Source organism: Salminus brasiliensis, chromosome 2 (assembly GCF_030463535.1).
Source record: "Salminus brasiliensis chromosome 2, fSalBra1.hap2, whole genome shotgun sequence".
In the NCBI taxonomy this organism is placed as follows: domain Eukaryota; kingdom Metazoa; phylum Chordata; class Actinopteri; order Characiformes; family Bryconidae; genus Salminus; species Salminus brasiliensis.
In genome coordinates this window covers 47,129,615-47,150,741 of record NC_132879.1, presented here as the reverse complement: position 1 = coordinate 47,150,741, position 21,127 = coordinate 47,129,615, and the positions used below count along the sequence as shown (strand labels likewise).

At 39.7% G+C, this 21,127-nt stretch overlaps 2 protein-coding genes across 11 annotated transcripts in view; both read left to right on the top strand.

Annotated features, from left to right (window-relative positions):
* Positions 1 to 9,872, top strand: part of mical3b (microtubule associated monooxygenase, calponin and LIM domain containing 3b) — a 44,621-nt gene extending 34,749 nt beyond the window's left edge. For 4 of the 9 annotated variants that reach the window (XM_072672994.1, XM_072673000.1, XM_072672995.1 and 1 more), the window contains 6 exons: positions 260 to 1,621; positions 2,315 to 2,403; positions 3,910 to 4,017; positions 5,217 to 5,310; positions 7,291 to 7,356; positions 7,521 to 8,016. In XM_072672994.1, the coding sequence (XP_072529095.1) occupies positions 260 to 1,621; positions 2,315 to 2,403; positions 3,910 to 4,017; positions 5,217 to 5,310; positions 7,291 to 7,356; positions 7,521 to 7,915 (2,114 nt within the window). In that variant the 3' untranslated portion in view covers positions 7,916 to 8,016. Of the gene's footprint in view, positions 1 to 259; positions 1,622 to 2,314; positions 2,404 to 3,270; positions 3,361 to 3,626; positions 3,678 to 3,777; positions 3,811 to 3,909; positions 4,018 to 5,216; positions 5,311 to 5,587; positions 5,639 to 7,290; positions 7,357 to 7,520; positions 8,044 to 8,677; positions 8,752 to 8,890 lie in introns of those variants that run through there. The other 5 variants (XM_072673005.1, XM_072673004.1, XM_072672996.1 and 2 more) reach the window with 3 other exon arrangements.
* A 2,436-nt stretch (positions 9,873 to 12,308) lies between these two features.
* The window catches only part of tspan9b (tetraspanin 9b), a 45,855-nt gene continuing 37,036 nt past the window's right edge, over positions 12,309 to 21,127 (top strand). The window contains exon 1 of one of the 2 annotated variants that reach the window (XM_072672993.1): positions 12,309 to 12,457. The gene's annotated coding sequence lies outside the window, so the exon portion shown is untranslated. Of the gene's footprint in view, positions 12,550 to 21,127 lie in introns of both variants that reach the window. The other variant, XM_072672992.1, reaches the window with a different exon arrangement.

Genomic DNA, 21,127 nt, shown 5'->3' with positions numbered 1-21,127 from the left:
ACACATCAAATGTCAAATATGGCCAAATCAGTGTCAGGTTTATATGAAGTATGAAACATACAGAAAGTCTAAATGTTCATAATTATGGCAAAATAATTTTTTTTTTTTTGCTCACTGCCTTTACCCGCTTACATACTTGATTATTTTCCTTTTGCTTCTTGGCTATGTTGTATGATACCATGATGCTACTTCCATCTGATCATGAGTCCCGAGATTCCTCATGCCAATGTAACTCCATGCGCAATTCACCTTTTTCCAGAGTCTTCTGAGGAGCATCCTGATGAGCCTGAAGTGAAGCGCTGCTCAGACAGAAGGGGTAAATGCTGTGAATTACAGGACATGGAGCCCTGCATCCCCCATAGAGACTGTTCTTCTCCATCTGAAAGCCTGCATACACCTCTCACACGTTCTGTACACACGTTTACGCCCACATCCGACCTGCCTCTGACTCCAGAGGACCCACTAGCCAAGAGGACGGAGGTTATCGAGGAATTCTGGCTGAAGAGTGCTCAGATCAGAAAGAGTCTGGGGCTTACACCACTGCCTCGTGATCTGACGAGTAACGATGGCTCCTCTACGCACAGCTCTAGCACTGGAGACACATTTTACACCTCTTCTATACACACACCATCCCTTTACACTACCGCCTCCGACTCCCCCTCAAGCACCCCTCGCAAATGTGACTCAAGCAACCCAAGCACAGACACACACAATATGAGCACATGCACACGCAGTACCCAGACGCCTTCACTTACCGACTTTGAAAGTGCACACACGCATTCCTCATCTGGCACGCCCTTGTCCATTCGCTCCCAAGCCTCAGAAGCAGGTGAGCCAGGGGCCGTGCTAGAGCAGGTGGTAGCTCGCTGTTCTGTGGTCCACAGACTTAACATCACTCTTGAGGGTCACGTGACGGAGGACAAGGTGGGCTTGGCATCTAACCACGCCTCTAGGATCACTGCAAACAATCACAGAGACTCTGCGCCAGGCTCAGGCCTTTTAACTCCTCCCTGCAGTCCGCCTGTAGCCAGGTGTTATCAGCTAGCAGCAGAACCAGCGGTAGAGAGGGAAATTCTGTTAACTTCTGGGTCACATCCAGGTGTGCTACAGCAGGACAGGCTTAAGAAAGGCCTGGTTCATGCTCAGAGCCTCCCTCCAGACGAGGTGGAGGTTTTATGTGCAGATGAAGCTCTCCCCTGCCACGCCATGGAAAGTCAGCTGCCACCGAGAGCTAGTCTCATGGATCACAAGACATCTAGCTACCCCAACAAGACCGCTGCCCCAGAGCATGCTGGTAAGGACAAGAGGGAGGGCTGGAGGACGCTAACAGAGGGCCCCCTGCAGGTTGGTGGGGCTGAGGTGTGGCTACGAAGGCCAGAGGTCAAGACAGGGGCAGAGGAGAAGGAGAAGAAGCGGAGCTCTCTGTTCTCACCGCGGAAGAGCAGAAAGAGCGGGGAGGCTCAGCAGGAATCCGCCAAGCACAAGTCTCTGTGGAAGAGCGTCTTCTCCGGGTATAAAAGGGAGAAGAAGAGGAAGGAGGCTGCAGCACTGGCTGGCACTTTGCCAGCCGCCACTGACCTGGAGAGCAGGAGGAGAATGCCTGGCCTAAGCAGAACCACAGGTGAACAACAGCACACAGTATTATTAATGCAAAGCACCACTTAGAACCAACTCCTTTTTTCTGGGTGGTCTTTTACACAAGCTAGCTAATGAATCATTTCTCGAAATAAATATAATAAAAACATTTCCCATAGCAGTGAACAGCAGCAGCGAATACCTTATGTTTTAAGCTTTAGATCTTTTACACATGAGCTCCTGACAGTTTCTTGGTTTACTTATGTACTTATGTAAAATCTTCTAATAGCTTCAAAACCTCGTTATTCAAGCTAAATATATGAACTAGCTAAATAAACTAGATAAACATATACATAAATATCTAAACAAACTAAATACGAAAATATTACATATAAAACCTAAAAAAGTTTTATATGTAATATAAAATAACATTTGATTATATATAAAATCTCAATTAAATACCAAGGAAAACATTTGTTCAAATAAAATGTTAGCACTAGGCTACCGTGTGCATGCAAACATTTTTGGCCATTCTAGATTAAACACTGACATTTTAAAGCTTGTTTAAGACATTTCATAGCTTTACTTGAAGTTTCCAACTAGATCTTAACCATCTTGGAACAAATAGACAAACGCATTTTGTTTATATTTGTTGTATTGTGCATTTTAGCATCATAGCGTAGTGATTCATAAGAATCTTTCAACTAAGCAGTTGTAAAAAAGGTTTCCTATTTTCTAGACTTGCGCTTTAAGAAGAACTTTAGCTTCTCTGAAGACACTGACCTGTCCTGCAATGCTGTGCTAGAGAGATCCCCACTCAGAGCTCAGGTAAAAACAAAGTCTGCTCTGCATCACCTCTTTGCATGACTCCCTTTCTTTCTTGTTTTTCTTCTCCTTTCACATTCTTACGGGCTTAATGTAATTTCCCTTTGCGGTTCTGTTGGTGGAGAACAGCAGCTGATGACCTTTATTCGAAAAGCAAATTGCTTATACTTATACTTATGTTAGCATTTGTTAATTTGTTAGAATAAACATTTTTTTAAATTATACTCAAGTATTGTTGAAATTGGATACTTGTAGTTTTACTCAGAAAGAAAAAAAACTTATGTCCTAATTGCATTTTCATATAGACCTTCAGTACTTCAGAGTAATCTCAGAGACCAGGAAAGTGTTTTATGTTTATTGTCAGTTGAGTTTCCACACAATTTATTTTATTATTTATTTACTAATATAAGGTATTATTAGTATTATTAGTATTCAGTGTAATAATGCAGGAATATTATATCATTGTAAAACATGCCCACAACTATTCATCTCTGTGAAAGGAGCAGTGTGGAACTACACCACACCTGTGGCCTGCACTGCTTAGGAAGATGAGGGAGCAGGAGCACAGTGTGCTGCTGCAGGACAGCGCTTGAGGAATAATACTGTGCAGTATGGTGGTTGTGACAGTAGTACACTATTTATGCATACAGTTTAATCCTAATGTGTAGGTGTATTATGATAGAATAATAATAGTTAATAGTTTGTTATATATATGTTATATATATAACAAACAGTCTGTGTCTTTTACAACCTTGCATGTAGAAAGAGAGCAAATATCTTTTTTAGTTAGTGCCGCAGAGCAAAGCAAAGTATCTAAACTGAGAATGTTGTTGCATTGGGCGCTTAATTGCCATGTGGCCCTATTTTCAGCTGAGTCAGGAGTTGTCTGACATCATCAGGTCAGATGTTCAGAAAGAAGCAATCAGTGAAGAGGAGGGTGATGTGGAGGAGCCTCAGGAGGTATATTACACAGTGTCCTTGTGAGAACACCACTAGTACACTTGCTAGAGTGTGTGTTTTGCTCAGTGAGTAGTTTTGTGCTGTGTTCTGGGGCTTTTAGATGTTCCTGGGAGTGTGGTAGTGATGTTCTCTGTGGGGGTGATGTTCTCTGTGCAGTGTTTTGTAGGTGCTAGTGGTTTGTGACTTGATGTTTTGGGAGTAGGCAGCAGTTTTGTTTATTTTCTGATCTGACTGTTTCATTTAGACTCCAACTTTTCTCTCCCAAGTCTCTTTACGTGCCTCACGCACTGGCATTCAGGAGAGCATATGCCGTTAAGGTAGTCCTGCTGTTTCCCATTCGCACATCCTGCCCACATTTAGCTCCCATTGGTCGAGAAGGTAGCGCTCAGCCCGCCTCTTGGCTCTGTTGTCCAATAGAAGCGCAGAGTGAAGTCGCGGCAGCCGGCCAAGGTGGGGACCCGAGAGTCGTCATGCCCGACTGAGGTGCTGGGGGTGTGGGTGGTGTTCCAGGACCCCTCCAGTATAAGCCTGTCTTCCACGCTGTTTCAGAAAACAGGAGCAGAGGAGGAGCTGGATGCCAAGCTGACCCGCAGAGTGCAAAGAGCCGCACGCAGGCAGGCCAAACAGGAAGAGCTGAGGAGACTTCACCGTGCTCAGGTCAGTGTGTGTACTTGTGTTTGGAAGCACTCATGAATGATGTAGAATGATGAGTGTCTTGGGGCAACCCTGGCCTAAAGGTTAGGGACACATGCTTGGGACCAGAAGGTTGCTGGGTTGATCCCCTGGACTGGCAGGTAATAGTCATGATTCTCTTGAACTAGGCACTTTACCCTGCTCAACACAGGTGTGTTCTCACTGCCATTCTGCACTCATGTGTGTGTGTGTGTGTGTGTTCACTGCCATAGATGGGTTAAATGCTGAGGTTGAATTCTTTACTTTCTGTCGTGGCAATAAAGTGTGCTTTCCCTTTCTTGAGGCTTAAAATAGATATGGACAAAAGTATTGAGACACCTAATTATTCATTGTTTCTGACAAAGTCAAGGGTAGTTTAGAGTAAAGTTTATCCTGCTTTTGTTAGAGTAGCTGTCTCTACTGTCCAGAAAAGGATTTCTACCTTTTTCTTTTTGGAGCATTGCTGTGAGGATTTGATTGCATTCAACGACATGAATGTTGGATGGTCATCATCCCATCTCATCTCAAAAGTATTGTATGGAGCACCATAATTCCAGAGAACACAGTTCTATTCCTCCACAGCTCAATGCTGAAAGGCACTATACCCTTCTTGCACACACCTGGTCTAATGGCGCCAATAGATTAATAGGTTCAGGTTCAACTGTTTCAGGTCACAGGCACTTGACAGGCTATGTGTGTGCATTTGCACATCTGTGTCAGCAATGGATGCAACTAAAACTTGTAAACTTAGGTAGGTTAGTGCTTACTGCTTAGGCTAACGTCCTACCTATCAGCCTCACAAACACCTGAGGTGTCCATTTCACCAGGGGGTCATAACCGAGCCATTTCTCTGGGTAAATTTAGTGCCTTCAACCATAGACATGAGTCCTCTTCTTATTTGGATGCAGCACGCTAAATAACTAGCTAGCTATGCTCTAAATAGCTCTATAAGGCATTAAATAGCCTGTTGGCATGTTGGGTCAGCACAGCGAGCTACTTTCTGATCAGTGTCCACAGCAGCAGCCTACTTCAGGCTGCGTTCACTTTCATTTAAAAACATATTTTGAGTTTTTTTCAGATGTTAGATTGTGATGACATCTGCTATGTGGTCCTTTCATGTATTTCTTTCTCATTACATTCACACTTTTCTCTTATGAATGTGTGTGTCTGTGTCTGTACCACAGATAATTCAGCGACAGCTGGAGCAGGTAGAAGTGAAGCAGAGGCAGCTAGAGGAAAAGGGCATTGCTGTGGAGAAAGCTCTCAGAGGAGAAGCAGGTACCAGACATTACCAAGCACATGTAGCACTAAGGCAAAATAGATGCATCTGCATAGGTGCCTCTCTTTTACTCTGGGACACTGTCTCTGTCCATTATGGTACTGGTTGTGTCTGGTCTAGTCTGTGTGATTCATCAGTCTCATGAAAAATACACTATCACCATTTCTTTTAGTATTACATGCTGTTACATTACATTTGCCCCAGATCTGTGTGTGTGTGTGTGTGTGAGAGTAAGTGTGTGTGTGAGTTAACTCAGACGGTTGTTTGCTGTTGTAGACTACTGGGAAGACTCTAGTATCTCCGACCTTCTGGACATACACCTTGGTGGTATGTAGCTTAACAAGCTGAAGAGCTCTTCAGGCTAATAGCGCTAACAAGCCAACCTGCTTCCTTTTACAGAGAAACATGTTTCCAGGCGGAGAGATGGGCTTATTAACTAACCTCCTCACTAAATGCTAGAACCCTGCTTCTTCCAGACCTTGTTATGGCTTTAGCTTCCGTCTTGCATAGTCTTACCTTTTAGCATCAGAGAGCCTAAACCAGTAACTGGTCCTTGCAAACGTCCATTGACAAAAGTTTGCATATTTAAAAAGACACTCCTTTAGCATTGTGCATACTAACATTGTTAGGTGCCAACTTGCTTATGTCTGTCCTGTGTGTGTATGTACATGTGGTTGTGAGTGTTTGTGTGAGTGTAAAGTTGAATTATTGGGGGACATTCATCTTAATTTTTTCCCACACACTGTTTTAGGGAATTTACATTATGCTACTGAGGTTCTCTATTATGCTTCTCTTCATTTCTAGGTCCTTTTTTCTGAAGGGCTGTATCCAGTCCCTGTGTCTCAAGTCAAGGATTTCCTTATACCATGTTTGGCCCATATTAGGGCTTCCTGTTATTAAGCTGGAATTCTTGCATTTAAGGAATTGGCAGGATTTTGCCCTGTGTTAAATAAACGTTTTTAGGGTATTCATATAAAAGGTACATGGGGGAAAAACACTGTTTTTGAAACCATATTACGCAATATAGCCTAGTGTTTTATTTATTTATTTATTTAGTTTTTTATGTTTTTTTTGTTTTTAATTTTTCAATTTTTCAATTTTCTACCCAAGGCCAAATGCACAAGAAACACAAGAAAAATGAATACTATGAAGCCAGCCACCGCCTCTTTTTTAATCTCGTTAGATAGCCAGCTTGCTCGGAGGAAAGTGAGGCTCCTCAGCTCCAATATAACAGCTAACAAATGCCTGTGTTGACCAACAACACATTAGGAGTGAAGTGGGGAAGAAGTGCCATCAACCCACCTCAATTGTGCTCTCTTAGACTCTGGATGACCCGAGATTCGACCCGAGATTTGAACCAGCGATCCATATATCATAGTGGCAGGGCCTAAGTCCACTAGTTAGTTTTATTATTTATGTATATGAAACTATTTAAAAGCTATTAGCTGAACTGTGTCCACTTGTGTCAGATCATCTGACACTGAAGGAGTTGCTCATAGTCTCAGAGGTAAATATCAAATGTTAGAGGGCCACTAATCAGCTCGGGAGCATGATGGGAATGTTTTGTTGGTTTATTAGAGTATTTTTGTAGGCCTGGTTCTCTTACTTCAGTCTGAACTCCAGAACTCCAGAACCCCAGACCCTGTACAGTGAGGTACATATGTGTACAGTGAGGATCTAGCGCATAGTGCTTGAATTGAGACACAGGGAGAGTTTCCCCCTGCTGGGATCGGCCCATAGGTGAAGATGCATGCACAGCCAGTGAGCACCTGCCTCCTCAGCGGTTCAGTCACAGCCATTGCCAGTTCCTCTGCATCTCCCAGTCATTCTCTCATCTCATCCTCACTCTCGTTCTATTATTCTACCCTTCTCCTCTTCTCAGTGATCCCAACTATGTACCTGAATCCCTCCTTCTGTCTTTTTATTCCTGTCTGTCTCTTTCTTTGTCTCTTTTTCTCTTTGTCTTCCTGGGGTGGTAGTTGAACCCTTTCTTGGTTCCCCTCGTAGAAGACCCGTCTCCCTCTGTCCTTGTTGTTCCTCAGAAGGTAACCGGTCCTCCCCCTTCGTCTTTTTTGTACAGGTGTCACCTGTAGTCCCTGTAGTACTTTTTGTATTAAAGGATCCATTCTAACCACCTTGGGTGTGTTATAGCCAGCAGTTTTCTAAACCCTCTCATTTTATTCCTCCTCTTTCTCCTTTTTGCGCACAGCTAGAGCCAAAGGCACAGAGCACGACCACTCTGTTTACGTCTGTACCGTCTTTTTCCTTTATGTAGTGCACGAGCCTCCTCTCCACCAGCTAAGTGCGTCCCTCACTCTCTTTCCCTCACTCTCCTTCGTTAGACTGCATGGGTATGGCAGAACTGCATGGGTTGTATGTGTTCCTGGCATTAAAGAGAGGTCCAGCTTAGGCCAGTACCCCAGAGGTCTTTCATTTAGGACAGTGCAGTGTGTGTGTGTGTGTGTGTGTGTGTGTGTGTGTGTGTGTGTGCGCGTACTGTATGTGTATAGATCTCTTCCCATCTCCGTGCATGTTTCTCAGTATTCTCATTCTCTGCCTGCTCAGTCCATACCCTTCTTCCATTCTCTCTCTCATTGTCTCTGAACTCTGGTCATCTATGCTCCTGCATTAGGGATGGGGAAGAAGGATGACCCCAGTCTCATGCAGCAGTGGTTCAAACTGGTCCAGGAGAAGAACGCTCTAGTGCGCTACGAATCTGAACTCATGATTTTGTGAGTGCCTTTTGTTTGAGTTTTACTTTGAATGTATTTAATATTGCTTACCAAGCAGGGGTGATGCCATGCCATTGCACTTCCATTGTCCTGACCCTTGCGAATTCCCCACATGCGGGAATCTGGGCCCTTGATCAAGGCCCTTAACCCTCGCTGCTCTCTGGACGTCACAGCGATCATGTGCGCTTACTGTATCTCTGTGTGTGTGTGTGTTTGCTCACTAGTGTGTGTTCACTGCACGGATGGGTTATTGTGAATGCGGTTGTTTTCTTCAATGGTGATGATGCTAAGTTCTAGCCGTCCTATGGAATTTGTAATAGTATGTCAGCACTAAGACTAAAGATGTCTGGTACAGGAAAAGGTCTGACAGACTCACATCCACAACATCATCAGAAGTGTCTGCGAGTCAACACCTTGTGTGATAGGCAGCTCACATGACAACACCTGGTAGCAAGTTTCACTGGACCAGTGTGGACTTTTCACACTGGTAAAACAAGCAAAGCAGGCATGTGTGGGCCATGCAACACTGAAAAAATTAAGGGTGTTCTAAAACTTTTGACCAGTAGTGTGTGTATGTATGTATGTGGTGGTCATGTTTGCTCTATGATTGTCTGTCTGTGTGGTTTGTGTGCAGTGCAAGAGAGCTGGAACTGGAGGACAGGCAGAGTCGGCTGCAGCAGGAGCTGAGGGAACGTATGGCAGTGGACGGTCAGTGCCTTTAATATACATAATATATCGTGTCTTTTTAAACTGTTTAGAGTTTACTCACTCACTTTTTGATATTTCTTATAAGTGACGGCCAGCAGCATCATGCCACTAAGAGGGTGCTTGTCTCTCTTTCTTTCAGACCACCTGAAGGGGGAAGAGGAGCTGGAGGAGGAGAAACGTATCCTGGGGGAGATGCTGGATGTTGTAGAACAGAGAGATGCTCTGGTAGCTCTCCTGGAGGAGCAGAGAGTGAAGGAGAGGGAGGAGGACAGCGACCTAGAGGCAGTCATGCTGTCCAAGGGCTTCAGCCTGCACTGGGCCTAACACACACACACACACACACACAAGCATGCAGATTCGTCCATGTAGAGGAGGGGGATGCAATTGAAGAATTTTAAGAAAGGGCTTTCCTTAACTCTCAGTAGATCTGCATCTACGTTGTTCTGCTTTGGGCCATAATTATATAAATGTAAAATAATCAAAGGTATAATAGATTGTCTGAGGCTTTGGCAACTGCACAGTGTAAATAGTGTATCTATATTCAGAGAGAGAGACCACCCTAAGAAAATGTCTCTCAAAAAGCTGAAGGGCCAAATAAAACTCCTGTAGAAACAGAATGGAGATGCCTTGCTGCCAAATAGTCTTCTGCTAACTGAGCTATGTCACTATGCATATGTACACCTCGCACTTCTGCTTTTCTACTGTCTTATTTCTATTGTCTTTATTTTAAACATACAGAAGAGCAGTGCAGCTGTATTTGAACCCTACTGACCGATTCTATTTATTTTTGTTGAGTTTTTGAGAGAGAGAGAATGATGCGGACATGAATAATAAAGCCACTGTGAGAGTTCAGGGTATGGGCTTAGGTTGGAAAATCGAATGCTTAATCCTGTTGTTATGAACTGTGCTAGGAGGTGTTGTGAAACTGATCCACAGTAAAGACTAATATATATTGTCCTCCAGAAATATTATATAAGGCTAGCAGAAACAGCTAACAAAAAAGATTTTTTTATTTATCAACTTATTTACTCGAAAGAATATGAAAGAAATTTAACCAGAGTGAGATAAAATTATTCAAAGAAAAAAAATCTATATATATAAAATAAACATTTTTATCAAAATCATGTGTCCACACTTATTTGATGGTGACAGTGGTTTCATTTCAAAAAACAGCCCAAACCCCCGGCTTTCAAACCTTCTAGGAATCAGGATTTCCGCATACTTTTGGACATGTGGGGCTAGATTCATAAACCTCACCAGGAACTGCTGTACACCATGCAAGAGATACAGCACTGAGTGTTAGTTCATAAAGCTATTGTTTTGGCCCTGCAGGTTTTTTTTACACCTCCATTAAGCAAAAGCACATATCAATGAGCTAATGGCTGTTGATAACCAACTCTTAGAACCTGTCAGGGTGTGAAAATGGACTGAAGAATCCGATCAGATTCACAGATTCTAATAAAAGTGGATTCACAGGTTCTAAAAGCTAATGATTTGCTGGTTTACAGCACTGCAATGAGCCAAACAGCATATCTTAACTTTGTTTTTAGCAATACTAATCTTAATAGTGGAGGTTTGGGAGGTCGGTGCACAAAATATTAATATACTAACCCGGTTTGAACTAACAGGAGATGAACAAGCAGTGTTATGCCAAAAGCCATCACTGCAAGTTCTCTTGCCGTCATCGCCGCTACACTTGCATTATCTTCCATTGTTTTCAGAAATTCTCAGACGCGAGTAGTACCTCTCTTTCTGTTTCGCATTGCATTGTGGGATAATAGTGACCATCAGTGTCAATAAAAAACACACACTAAGGAGCTGCGTCTGAAGCCGCACCCTATTCACTATATAGTGCATTACTTTGGGGTTCCGCCAATATGTAGTGGTGTCAGAAAACGTGGTGCCGAATTTTCAGTGCACTGTAACAATCCCATAATGCATTGCAATATATAGTGTACAAATGATGCACACTAACAGACATGGAATTCCCAGAATCCACTGCGTTGTTTGTTTTAAAGATCGGTACAGAGCTTTTCTGAGGAAGGCCAACGTCCCCACGGTTTAAGCGACGCACTCCGCAGTCACTCAGCAGTGAGTTCACACACATAACGAGGTGTCCGACATCGTCCACTACCATGTCGAATTCTGTTCCCTAGAATTGTGCTCTACGTAGTGATCTGGATTTTCATATGTAAAATGGGGCACAGTATCAGACACAGCTCAAGACTAAGAGGGCAGTGCTGATATCCTGTTGTGCTGATGAATATGAATGGTACATGAAAAGTCATACTGTACATGGTTAAATTTGCAAAAACTCTTCTATAACGAATGGGCCCTATCTTACACCCTTCACACCTTCCGCCTGCGCCGTTTAAATAGCGACGGTGCTTGTGAATATATCTACACTGATAGGCGCGGTGGTCTTGAAATGAGGTGTGCTCAGGTAAATTTCTGGTGTATTGCTATCTTGGCAACAGAAAACACAGTTACACCACTGACTGAAAACAACCCAGGCAGACGTCAACAGTCAGACGTTCATTGCTATCTTGGCAGTGAACTGTCAACACAGGCGCGTGCCCAACGCACGTACACCCCCACTTTTCGCCAATGTCAGACAGTACCTGGCTCTTAAAGGGAATGGCAAGCGACACGCTGATTGGTGTTCTGCACGTTACGCCCAAAACACACCCATGATTAATTAAGAGACTTAGTACATGACTTTTGCACGTTTTAAGCCGAGCAAGACATACTTTTCCCAGCCGTCACAATAGCAAATACACACTGAGACTGACACAGTTCACCATTTAGTCACAGAGCTTTTATATATATATATATTGACATCTGAACTTTTCCTTGCATTTGAAACACACTCATTGAGCATTTTCTTAGGAATAATAAAACATCTATTATTATTATGTAAATTATATGTAATATAAATATTATTACAATTTATTAGGAGCTATAATACTGGACATGACCACTGTATATTAGCAACGTTTTAGTCTGGTATTTTGCTGAATAAGCTAGCTAGCAAATTAGCTGCTGGTAAAACAGTCAAATGGAGTAAGTTGCAAATATACAAAAGATTTTAATGAACTCTGAATTTAACGAATTCTTCATTTTAATGTTTAATGTCAGTTTAAGGACTTTGTGGAAGAGGGTTTTTATGTGATGCTAATTTTGCATTAACAGGGTTGTAGTTTGGTTGAGTAAACACCAGGGGGCGAAAGGCCGGTTTTCTTTGTAGCTACCATAATAAGACTGTAATGCCTTTCAGCGAGACCAGCACATATACTCTCTCTCCACACACACACACACACACACACACACACACATACACACATACAGCACACTCAGACACACCCAGTCCCTCTTAATCCCAGCTGGTGGTGTGTGTTGAGCCTGTGATTTTGGTTGATGATAGCTAGCAGAGCCCCTGTGGTGTGTGTGTGTGTGTGTGTGTGTGTGAGCGCGCGCGTTCCTCTCCTCTCCTCCCTTTAGCGGACAGCCCCGCCTCCTCTGCCCTCCACTATTTCCGTTCTCGTTGTCCCAGAAAAGTTTTCACGATGGAGATCATCTGAACCTTAAAAAGTCGAAGGTTTAGAGTCAACCCGCGAGGCCAGATCGCCCAGATCGTCTCATCGTCCGTTTCTGGAGTGTGTGAGAGTCGCTCGCACAGTTGAACTACATGAGGGCGCAAAGAGAGGCGAGTTAGCCGACCGAGTTATCTAGCTTATCTTATCTTCTGAAGTTGGAAAACTACAGGCGCTCGAGCTGGTTTAGGGAGCCTGCAGCGAGGTGAGTACTGCCAACAGCACTCCAGCTTAGGTCTGATTTCACTTTCCTTTTGGCTGCTGAAGCAAATCAGTCGAACACAAAAGAAAAAAACACCACTAGCTGAAGGAGTCTACGTTTCTAGACTTTAAGCTGGAGTGTCCAGCATTCTCAGTGCTCTTGGATCATCGTGCTCGGTTTTGGCTCCAGCCGGCCAAGCGCCCTTGACCGCTTCTGACTGCGTTCCTGATGGATGATGATGATGATGATGATGATGATGGAAAATCTGCCTCTGCAAAACACATCCACTTAGACAGAGTACACACAGCCAACACAGCCCTAGCAAGTCCCTACTTCAGTTAAAGGGAGATTCCAGGAGTGTTGTGGCTAATTTAAATATTTAAATATCTGCATAATTAAAACACTGAGATGAACACTGGAGAACCCCCATTCATGTTTTATAAAATGTAACTAGTAGTGGTGATAGGAATCAGGATCATAGTACCTACACTGCAAATCCAGACATTATTAAATATTTTAATTATGTAATTATAGCATCCAAAACAAGCAATAGAGCTTAGAGCTGTACGATCTGGTAAAAATACTATATCACAATATTTAAAGACATTTTCACGATATATATAATCACAGACTAAATGCATCAGATTCATCTGCTGCACTTCATCTAATTAAACCAGTCTAATTACACTGTCTGTGTTTATTAAGCACTAACAGGATCCTCCATATGCTTAGAAAAGCATATTGTTCATCACAATAACAACATTTATCACAATACCGTCACATTGCCCAGCCGTATCTGATAATACACACTTTCTCCGGAGACTATTTTGCCTCACTCCTCCCTTCGTGGAGCTTTCCACGCAAAATGGTTTAAAAACAACACTTTTTAGGCCCAAACCTTCTAACGTCTGGAGTAACACTTGGGCCTCAGGCAGCATATTCAGGTGCTTTCTGTGATGAAGCTTTTTAGAGGCATTAAACACCGTCAGACGTCTGGTTCCTATCACCACCCCTCTTGACTCATTTCGCACCAAACCACTCTGGATCACTTCTAAGAAGATTTTAATCATGTAATTATGCAGAGCTTTTGAACAACCAGTGGAATTCCCCTTCAAGTAGTGACTCAAGTATAAATCGGGTATAATAATAAAAAACAGCAAAAACAACCTGAGTCATGAAGCGTCATGTCCAGAAATTCCTGAGACTGATCTGCAGAAGGTGTGAGCAACAATAAAGCGGTCCAGGTTCTGAACCCACAAAACAGGACGAAAGTAAATTAGAAATATTACTTTAATAACTAACAAAAATGTAACTGAGTGAAAGGGGATTATTTCCCTCACAAGAATACTGCTTTGATTTGAATACTTTAGCTTTGATTTCAGTACTTTAAAGTGTGCACACACACACACACACACACACACACACACACACACACACACAGCTGAGCTGCTGAGGCACAATGCAGGAATGTGTGGAACTGGTGCACATTTTGCACGTGTGTGATTGATAGGGGGCAGCAGGGTGTAAAAGTCAGGACCTGGACCGTTTTTCCTCAAACACACTCAATTCAACTCTACATTATCATGTTAGTTCTAAATCAAAGTGATCATGTTTATTACTTTATTAACCTTCTTTAAGTCAAAATGATCATGTTTATTACTATATTAAAACTCTAAATCAAATTGATCATGTTTATTACTATATTAAACCTCTTTAAGTCAAAGTGATCATGTTTATTACTTTATTAAACCTCTTTAAGTCAAAGTGATCATGTTTATTACTATATTAAAACTCTAAATCAAATTGATCATGTTTATTACTTTATTAAACCTCTTTAACTCAAAGTGATCATGTTTATTACTATATTAAACCTCTTTAACTCAAAGTGATCATGTTTATTACTATATTAAAACTCTAAATCAAAGTGATCATGTTTATTACTATATTAAACCTCTTTAACTCAAAGTGATCATGTTTATTACTATATTAAAACTCTAAATCAAAGTGATCATGTTTATTACTATATTAAACCTCTAAATCAAAGTGATCATGTTTATTACTATATTAAACCTCTAAATCAAAGTGATCATGTTTATTACTATATTAAACCTCTTTAACTCAAGGTGATCATGTTTATTACTATATTAAACCTCTTTAACTCAAGGTGATCATGTTTATTACTATATTAAACCTCTTTAACTCAAAGTGATCATGTTTATTACTATATTAAAACTCTAAATCAAAGTGATCATGTTTATTACTATATTAAACCTCTTTAACTCAAAGTGATCATGTTTATTACTATATTAAAACTCTAAATCAAAGTGATCATGTTTATTACTATATTAAACCTCTTTAACTCAAGGTGATCATGTTTATTACTATATTAAACCTCTAAATCAAAGTGATCATGTTTATTACTATATTAAACCTCTTTAACTCAAAGTGATCATGTTTATTACTATATTAAACCTCTTTAACTCAAAGTGATCATGTTTATTACTATATTAAAACTCTAAATCAAAGTGATCATGTTTATTACTATATTAAACCTCTTTAACTCAAAGTGATCATGTTTATTACTATATTAAACCTCTTTAACTCAAAGTGATCATGTTTATTACTATATTAAACCTCTAACTCAAAGTGATCATGTTTATTACTATATTAACCTTCTTTAACTTAAAGTGATCATGTTTATTACTATATTAAACCTCTAAATCAAAGTGATCATGTTTATTACTATATTAAACCTCTAAATCAAAGTGATCATGTTTATTACTATATTAAACCTCTAAATCAAAGTGATCATGTTTATTACTATATTAAACCTCTTTAACTCAAAGTGATCATGTTTATTACTATATTAAACCTCTTTAACTCAAAGTGATCATGTTTATTACTATATTAAACCTCTTTAACTCAAAGTGATCATGTTTATTACTATATTAAACCTCTTTAACTCAAGGTGATCATGTTTATTACTATATTAAACCTCTTTAACTCAAAGTGATCATGTTTATTACTATATTAAACCTCTTTAACTCAAAGTGATCATGTTTATTACTATATTAAACCTCTTTAACTCAAGGTGATCATGTTTATTACTATATTAAACCTCTTTAACTCAAAGTGATCATGTTTATTACTATATTAAACCTCTTTAACTCAAAGTGATCATGTTTATTACTATATTAAACCTCTAACTCAAAGTGATCATGTTTATTACTATATTAACCTTCTTTAACTTAAAGTGATCATGTTTATTACTATATTAAACCTCTAAATCAAAGTGATCATGTTTATTACTATATTAAACCTCTAAATCAAAGTGATCATGTTTATTACTATATTAAACCTCTAAATCAAAGTGATCATGTTTATTACTATATTAAACCTCTTTAACTCAAAGTGATCATGTTTATTACTATATTAAAACTCTAAATCAAAGTGATCATGTTTATTACTATATTAAACCTCTTTAACTCAAAGTGATCATGTTTATTACTATATTAAACCTCTTTAACTCAAAGTGATCATGTTTATTACTATATTAAACCTCTTTAACTCAAAGTGATCATGTTTATTACTATATTAAACCTCTAACTCAAAGTGATCATGTTTATTACTATATTAACCTTCTTTAACTTAAAGTGATCCTGTTTATTACTATATTAAACCTCTAAATCAAAGTGATCCTGTTTATTACTATATTAAACCTCTAAATCAAAGTGATCATGTTTATTACTATATTAAACCTCTAAATCAAAGTGATCATGTTTATTACTATATTAAAACTCTAACTCAAAGTGATCATGTTTATTACTATATTAAACCTCTTTAACTCAAAGTGATCATGTTTATTACTATATTAAAACTCTAAATCAAAGTGATCATGTTTATTACTATATTAAACCTCTTTAACTCAAAGTGATCATGTTTGACACTGTATTAAAACAATTCAAATATGTCATTGTTTAACACAGAACTCATGATTAGTACTTTTTTTGCTGTCATGTTTATTACTATTTAAATACAAATTAATTCAACTTGATAATGTTTATGACTATAATAAAATGCTTCAGCTAATACTATGTTTAATCTATATTTAAAATATTTATATAAAAACATGCTTATTATTATTTTGTTATTATTTACAATATCAAAATGATTTTTAAAACTTAAATAATTACGTGTAATATATTAAAACACTAATTCAGGTCATGTTTGTTACTATGCAAAAGCAGTATAATGTAGTTTTTCTAAAAACACTTTACTCAAATGTACAGCCATTTTTAATACTGTATTAAAACTCTTAAAATCAAAACTATGCTTAATAGAAACATCAAACCTCTTTAACTTGGTCATCATGTTTGTTACTGTATAAAACACTTTGAGGTGTAGTCGTTTATTTCAGTAATAACTCCTTGGTTAGTGCATAATATGATATTTATATAATATTATAATATAATATTTTACCTCTTCTATGTTTGAAAGGGTATTTCTGGAAACCTTAAACATTAAATACTTAATTTGATATGTTTTCATTTTAGGGGGAAACATATTCTGTAAGAAATGTGTAATTGCCAGAACATACCACTAGGGGGCAATGCATTGCATTTGCAGTCGGCTGAGTAAAAGCGTCCATATGCCTGTAATTAAACTGTCTTTGAGGGGAAACATGAGCCCAGAGGAGGCAGGATCTGTCTGATTAAAGAGCTGGATAAAATGCTTGTGGCACAGCTGTGAGAACAACAACCAGTTTTGAGTGTGTGTAGGGGAGCAGGGGTTGTTGTGGGTAGTGTGTGAGGAAGTATGTGATTTTGTGATTGTCAAGAAATGCTTTTTGAACTATTGAGCTTTCAGTCTAATCTCAATCCCACAGCACCTGAATTATTAAGACCTTGTTTACACCCTAGTGTTTAATGCGCGTTAATCAGGATTATGTCTGAAAATAAATCGTGAAAATGCCGGTGTAACGGACTCATTCGCATTTCATCTGTTTTGGTTACACTACTGCACCGCCACATTGTCAGTTGAAACTCCAGACCATATTCTCAGACCATGTAACGATGATAAGTGAGAGTGCTGGCTAGCGAGCTGCTCAGAGCTGGGGGAAAATTAGGGTACTTTCACACCTACCTTGTTTAGTCCAGACTTTTCAGTTTGGAACAAACAGAATAGCAGGTGTGAAAGGTGTCTCAGATCACAGTCCGGACTATTTTGTCCAACCAAAAGATGGTGGTCTTTTTCGGATGGTGTGGACTTTTGGACCAATTACAAGGCAGAAAAAGAACCAGGACAAAAAAAACACAATTACATCGCAAGAATTTATTTTTGTTAGTCTCAAGTACAGTGGCTGAAGTTGGTGCTGCTGGTAGTAATACTGTAACAGTAGAGGTAAAGTGGCAACCAAATAAATATGTCCATTGTTTTTTTTTTCCCAGGAAAGGCTACCCATTGAACTGACAACACATCAACATGTCAGATGCATGTCAGTGTCATTGTCAATGTCAGTTAGAGGGAGATGCAGCCCATGTAGGTGATGGCGGCAGGACCAAGGTATAGGCCTGTCACAATAACTTTTTTTTGTAATAGAAATTATTGTGATAAACAATAATGTCATAAACAATCTTTTAAAGACCAATTAAGGCCACTGATATAATGATTATGTAAAAACATAATAATTCAATTGCAACTTTTTAAAGAGCAATTAACATTTGATCATTAATAATGATCAGACATAACAAAATAAAACCACTGTTTTAACAGCATACCAGTCGTTTACATTAATGGGCTCTCCTCAGATCACAAAACACACCGTTCAGAATGAATCACGGGTTGTGAGTCACGGATCGGATTATTTTTTGGATCAGCAAAAAAACAAAAAAGGCAAAATTTGCTTTCCACTGACAGTTAGTGGTGTTAAGCCTTGGCTCTGCCTCTTCAAAAGGCTTATTCGTTTTACACATTTTACAGAGGCTTCAGCTGAGTTTCAGTTAGTTATGGAAAAACCTAAAGACTGATGACATGTTTTCTATCTGAGCGCGCAGAAAAATCCAACACAGTGGTTCTGCAGCCGGCCTGCGAGACGAAAAAGGTTTCTATTTGTCTTGCATCAGAATATAAGATGCAGATGTCTGTGTATGGCCTGAACAAACAGTGTGAAAGACTTCAGCAGTAATACTGTATTCGACACTGTTATGTCTTAACTCTGGCAGTTAATCCCTGATTCACATGCCTGCATGCTCCGGTATAAAGTGGTTGGGAACATCTTGGACGTCCCTGTGTAAAAAGGTACTAAACTTCAGTGTCAGGCCTAAACAAGCTGCTGAAACTCTTTGCTTGAACTTTTGGTTTCAGACCTTTTTGTGGAAACAAAAAGTGTAAAAGTTAATTAAATGTCTGTTTAATTGTAATAACTATTATGACTAGCTTTTACTGGTTATTTAATTTGGTTTCATGATAAAGTATGCACACAAAAATGTTTAATTAAAAAATTGTATTGTGGTTTGTTGTGTAAGTGTTGTGTGGTTTGTCCATAGACATACATAGTGGTGATGATCCAGATGAGATGTGTGAGTGACAGGCTTTGGACTGATACTCTGCTACTGGCTGTTCAGCAGCCTGATGGCCTGGGGGTAGAAGCTGTCGGCTGGTTCTGGACTTGATGCTTCTGTATCTCCCGCCGGTGGGGAGTTATAAGAACTAACAGTGGCTTGGGAAGTTGGACAGTTCCTCTGACAGTGGCTAGTGAATAATTGCAGGAACTTAGGTGATGTGCTGGGCTTGTAATGTGAGTGTTAGTTAAGGGCAGAATTGTGATGGCTAGACGACTGGGTCAGAGCATCTCCAAAACATCAGGCAGCGGTTATTACCTATCAAACGTGGCCCACGAAAGGAACCATTGGTGAACATGACCATGGGCATCATGGGGATCATTGATGCGATCTATGGAGGCCCCTTCTCACAACGTAAAGGACTTAAAGAATCTGCTGCTAACAGGGGTCCTACTCAGTATTAGATAGAGGTGTTAATGTTATGGCTCATCAGTGTACGTATATATTTTTATAAGGGCTTTTACACTGCTTAAATACACAAATACACAATTTATTTTGTGTAAATGCACAAATACTAATGCTAGTATTTTGCTGGTAGCTAGTTTCAGATGGCCTAGGATGTTTTTTTGATGGTCAAGGTGGTTAAAAAAACTGTCCATCCAGGAGAAAACATCCCTTATGCTGGTAAGCTATCAAGTAAACCTTGACTAGCACAGTGTATGTTGCATTTGATTTTGGTCAGACATGGTCATGTTGGCCGATCAGCTTGGTCATACTAGTTGTCTAGCTTGGTTACCAGCTATACCACCAAACTCCAAGAGACACATACCCTATACCCTAAGAGCTAAGCTGGTCAACCAGCTTCTGGGCTTTCCCTTACAGTTGGGGAGTATAATCTACTTTTACTCCACTGCACTAAATACACTAATCTGACACTAATATGGCTATGCAGCGATACACAGCTCTCTCAAGAGGTCTCGTTTAGCCTTGTCAGAGTTACGTCAGAATTCAGCCTTTAGCCGATTTAACTTGTCCTGATACCAGTTATTATAAACCCTCTTTCCTGCTATAGTAACTAACAGGACAGTGTGTGTGTGTGTGTGTGTGTGTGTGTGTGTGTGCGTGTATGTGTGTGTGTGTTCGTTCTCTTTCATGCTGGGTGATAATGTGTGTGTTGACAGAGTTGTCAGCGTTATAAAAGCACATTACTAATGTAAGTGGTACGAGCCCAGGAGAACGCCTTCAAAGGGCTGGAGTGTGAGCACTCGTACATGTATGTGTTAAAAACTCATGAGTGTGTATGTTTAAGGCAGGCTTTTATCTCCACACACACACACATACACACACACACACACACACACACATATACACACACACACACACACATACACACACACACACACACACACTGGGGTTTCAGTTGAGAGAGTCGCTCTCTCTCTCTCTGCTGGGGTAGAAGACAGCGATGGTGAGGCTTTAGATATGGGAGACATGCTCTACTCCCTCACTTTAATAGATGTGAGTTTGTGTAAGTTTGTGTCTGTGTGTGAGAGAAAATTGGTAAAACATTTTTGTGACAGTGTGTGTGTGTGTGTGTGTGTGTGTGTTTATGTGTGTGTTTTAGAGAGAGAGAGAGAGAGAGAGAGAGAGAGAGAGAGAGAGAGAGTCTGGTAAACTGGTAGAACAGTAAATACAATTTTGCTTCCACCAATGATAGATGAGATGGTGTGTGTGTATATGTGTGTGTGTATAACAGAGTGTTTATACACACATACCTAATAATATTCTTGGGTGCTCCAGTTGTTCACCAGATGTTTTCAGTTGTTTCCTGTTGCCACAATTTTACCAGAAAGTTTGTCAACTTATTATTATTATTATTTTTAAATATTCTGATCATTATTTTCTTGCATTTTATTTTCTTATTTACGTAATCATTGTTTTTATGTACTGTTGTTATTATTTATATATTTTATATATTATTTACTGTTATTTTGTAATCACACTTTGATGTTACAGAGGTA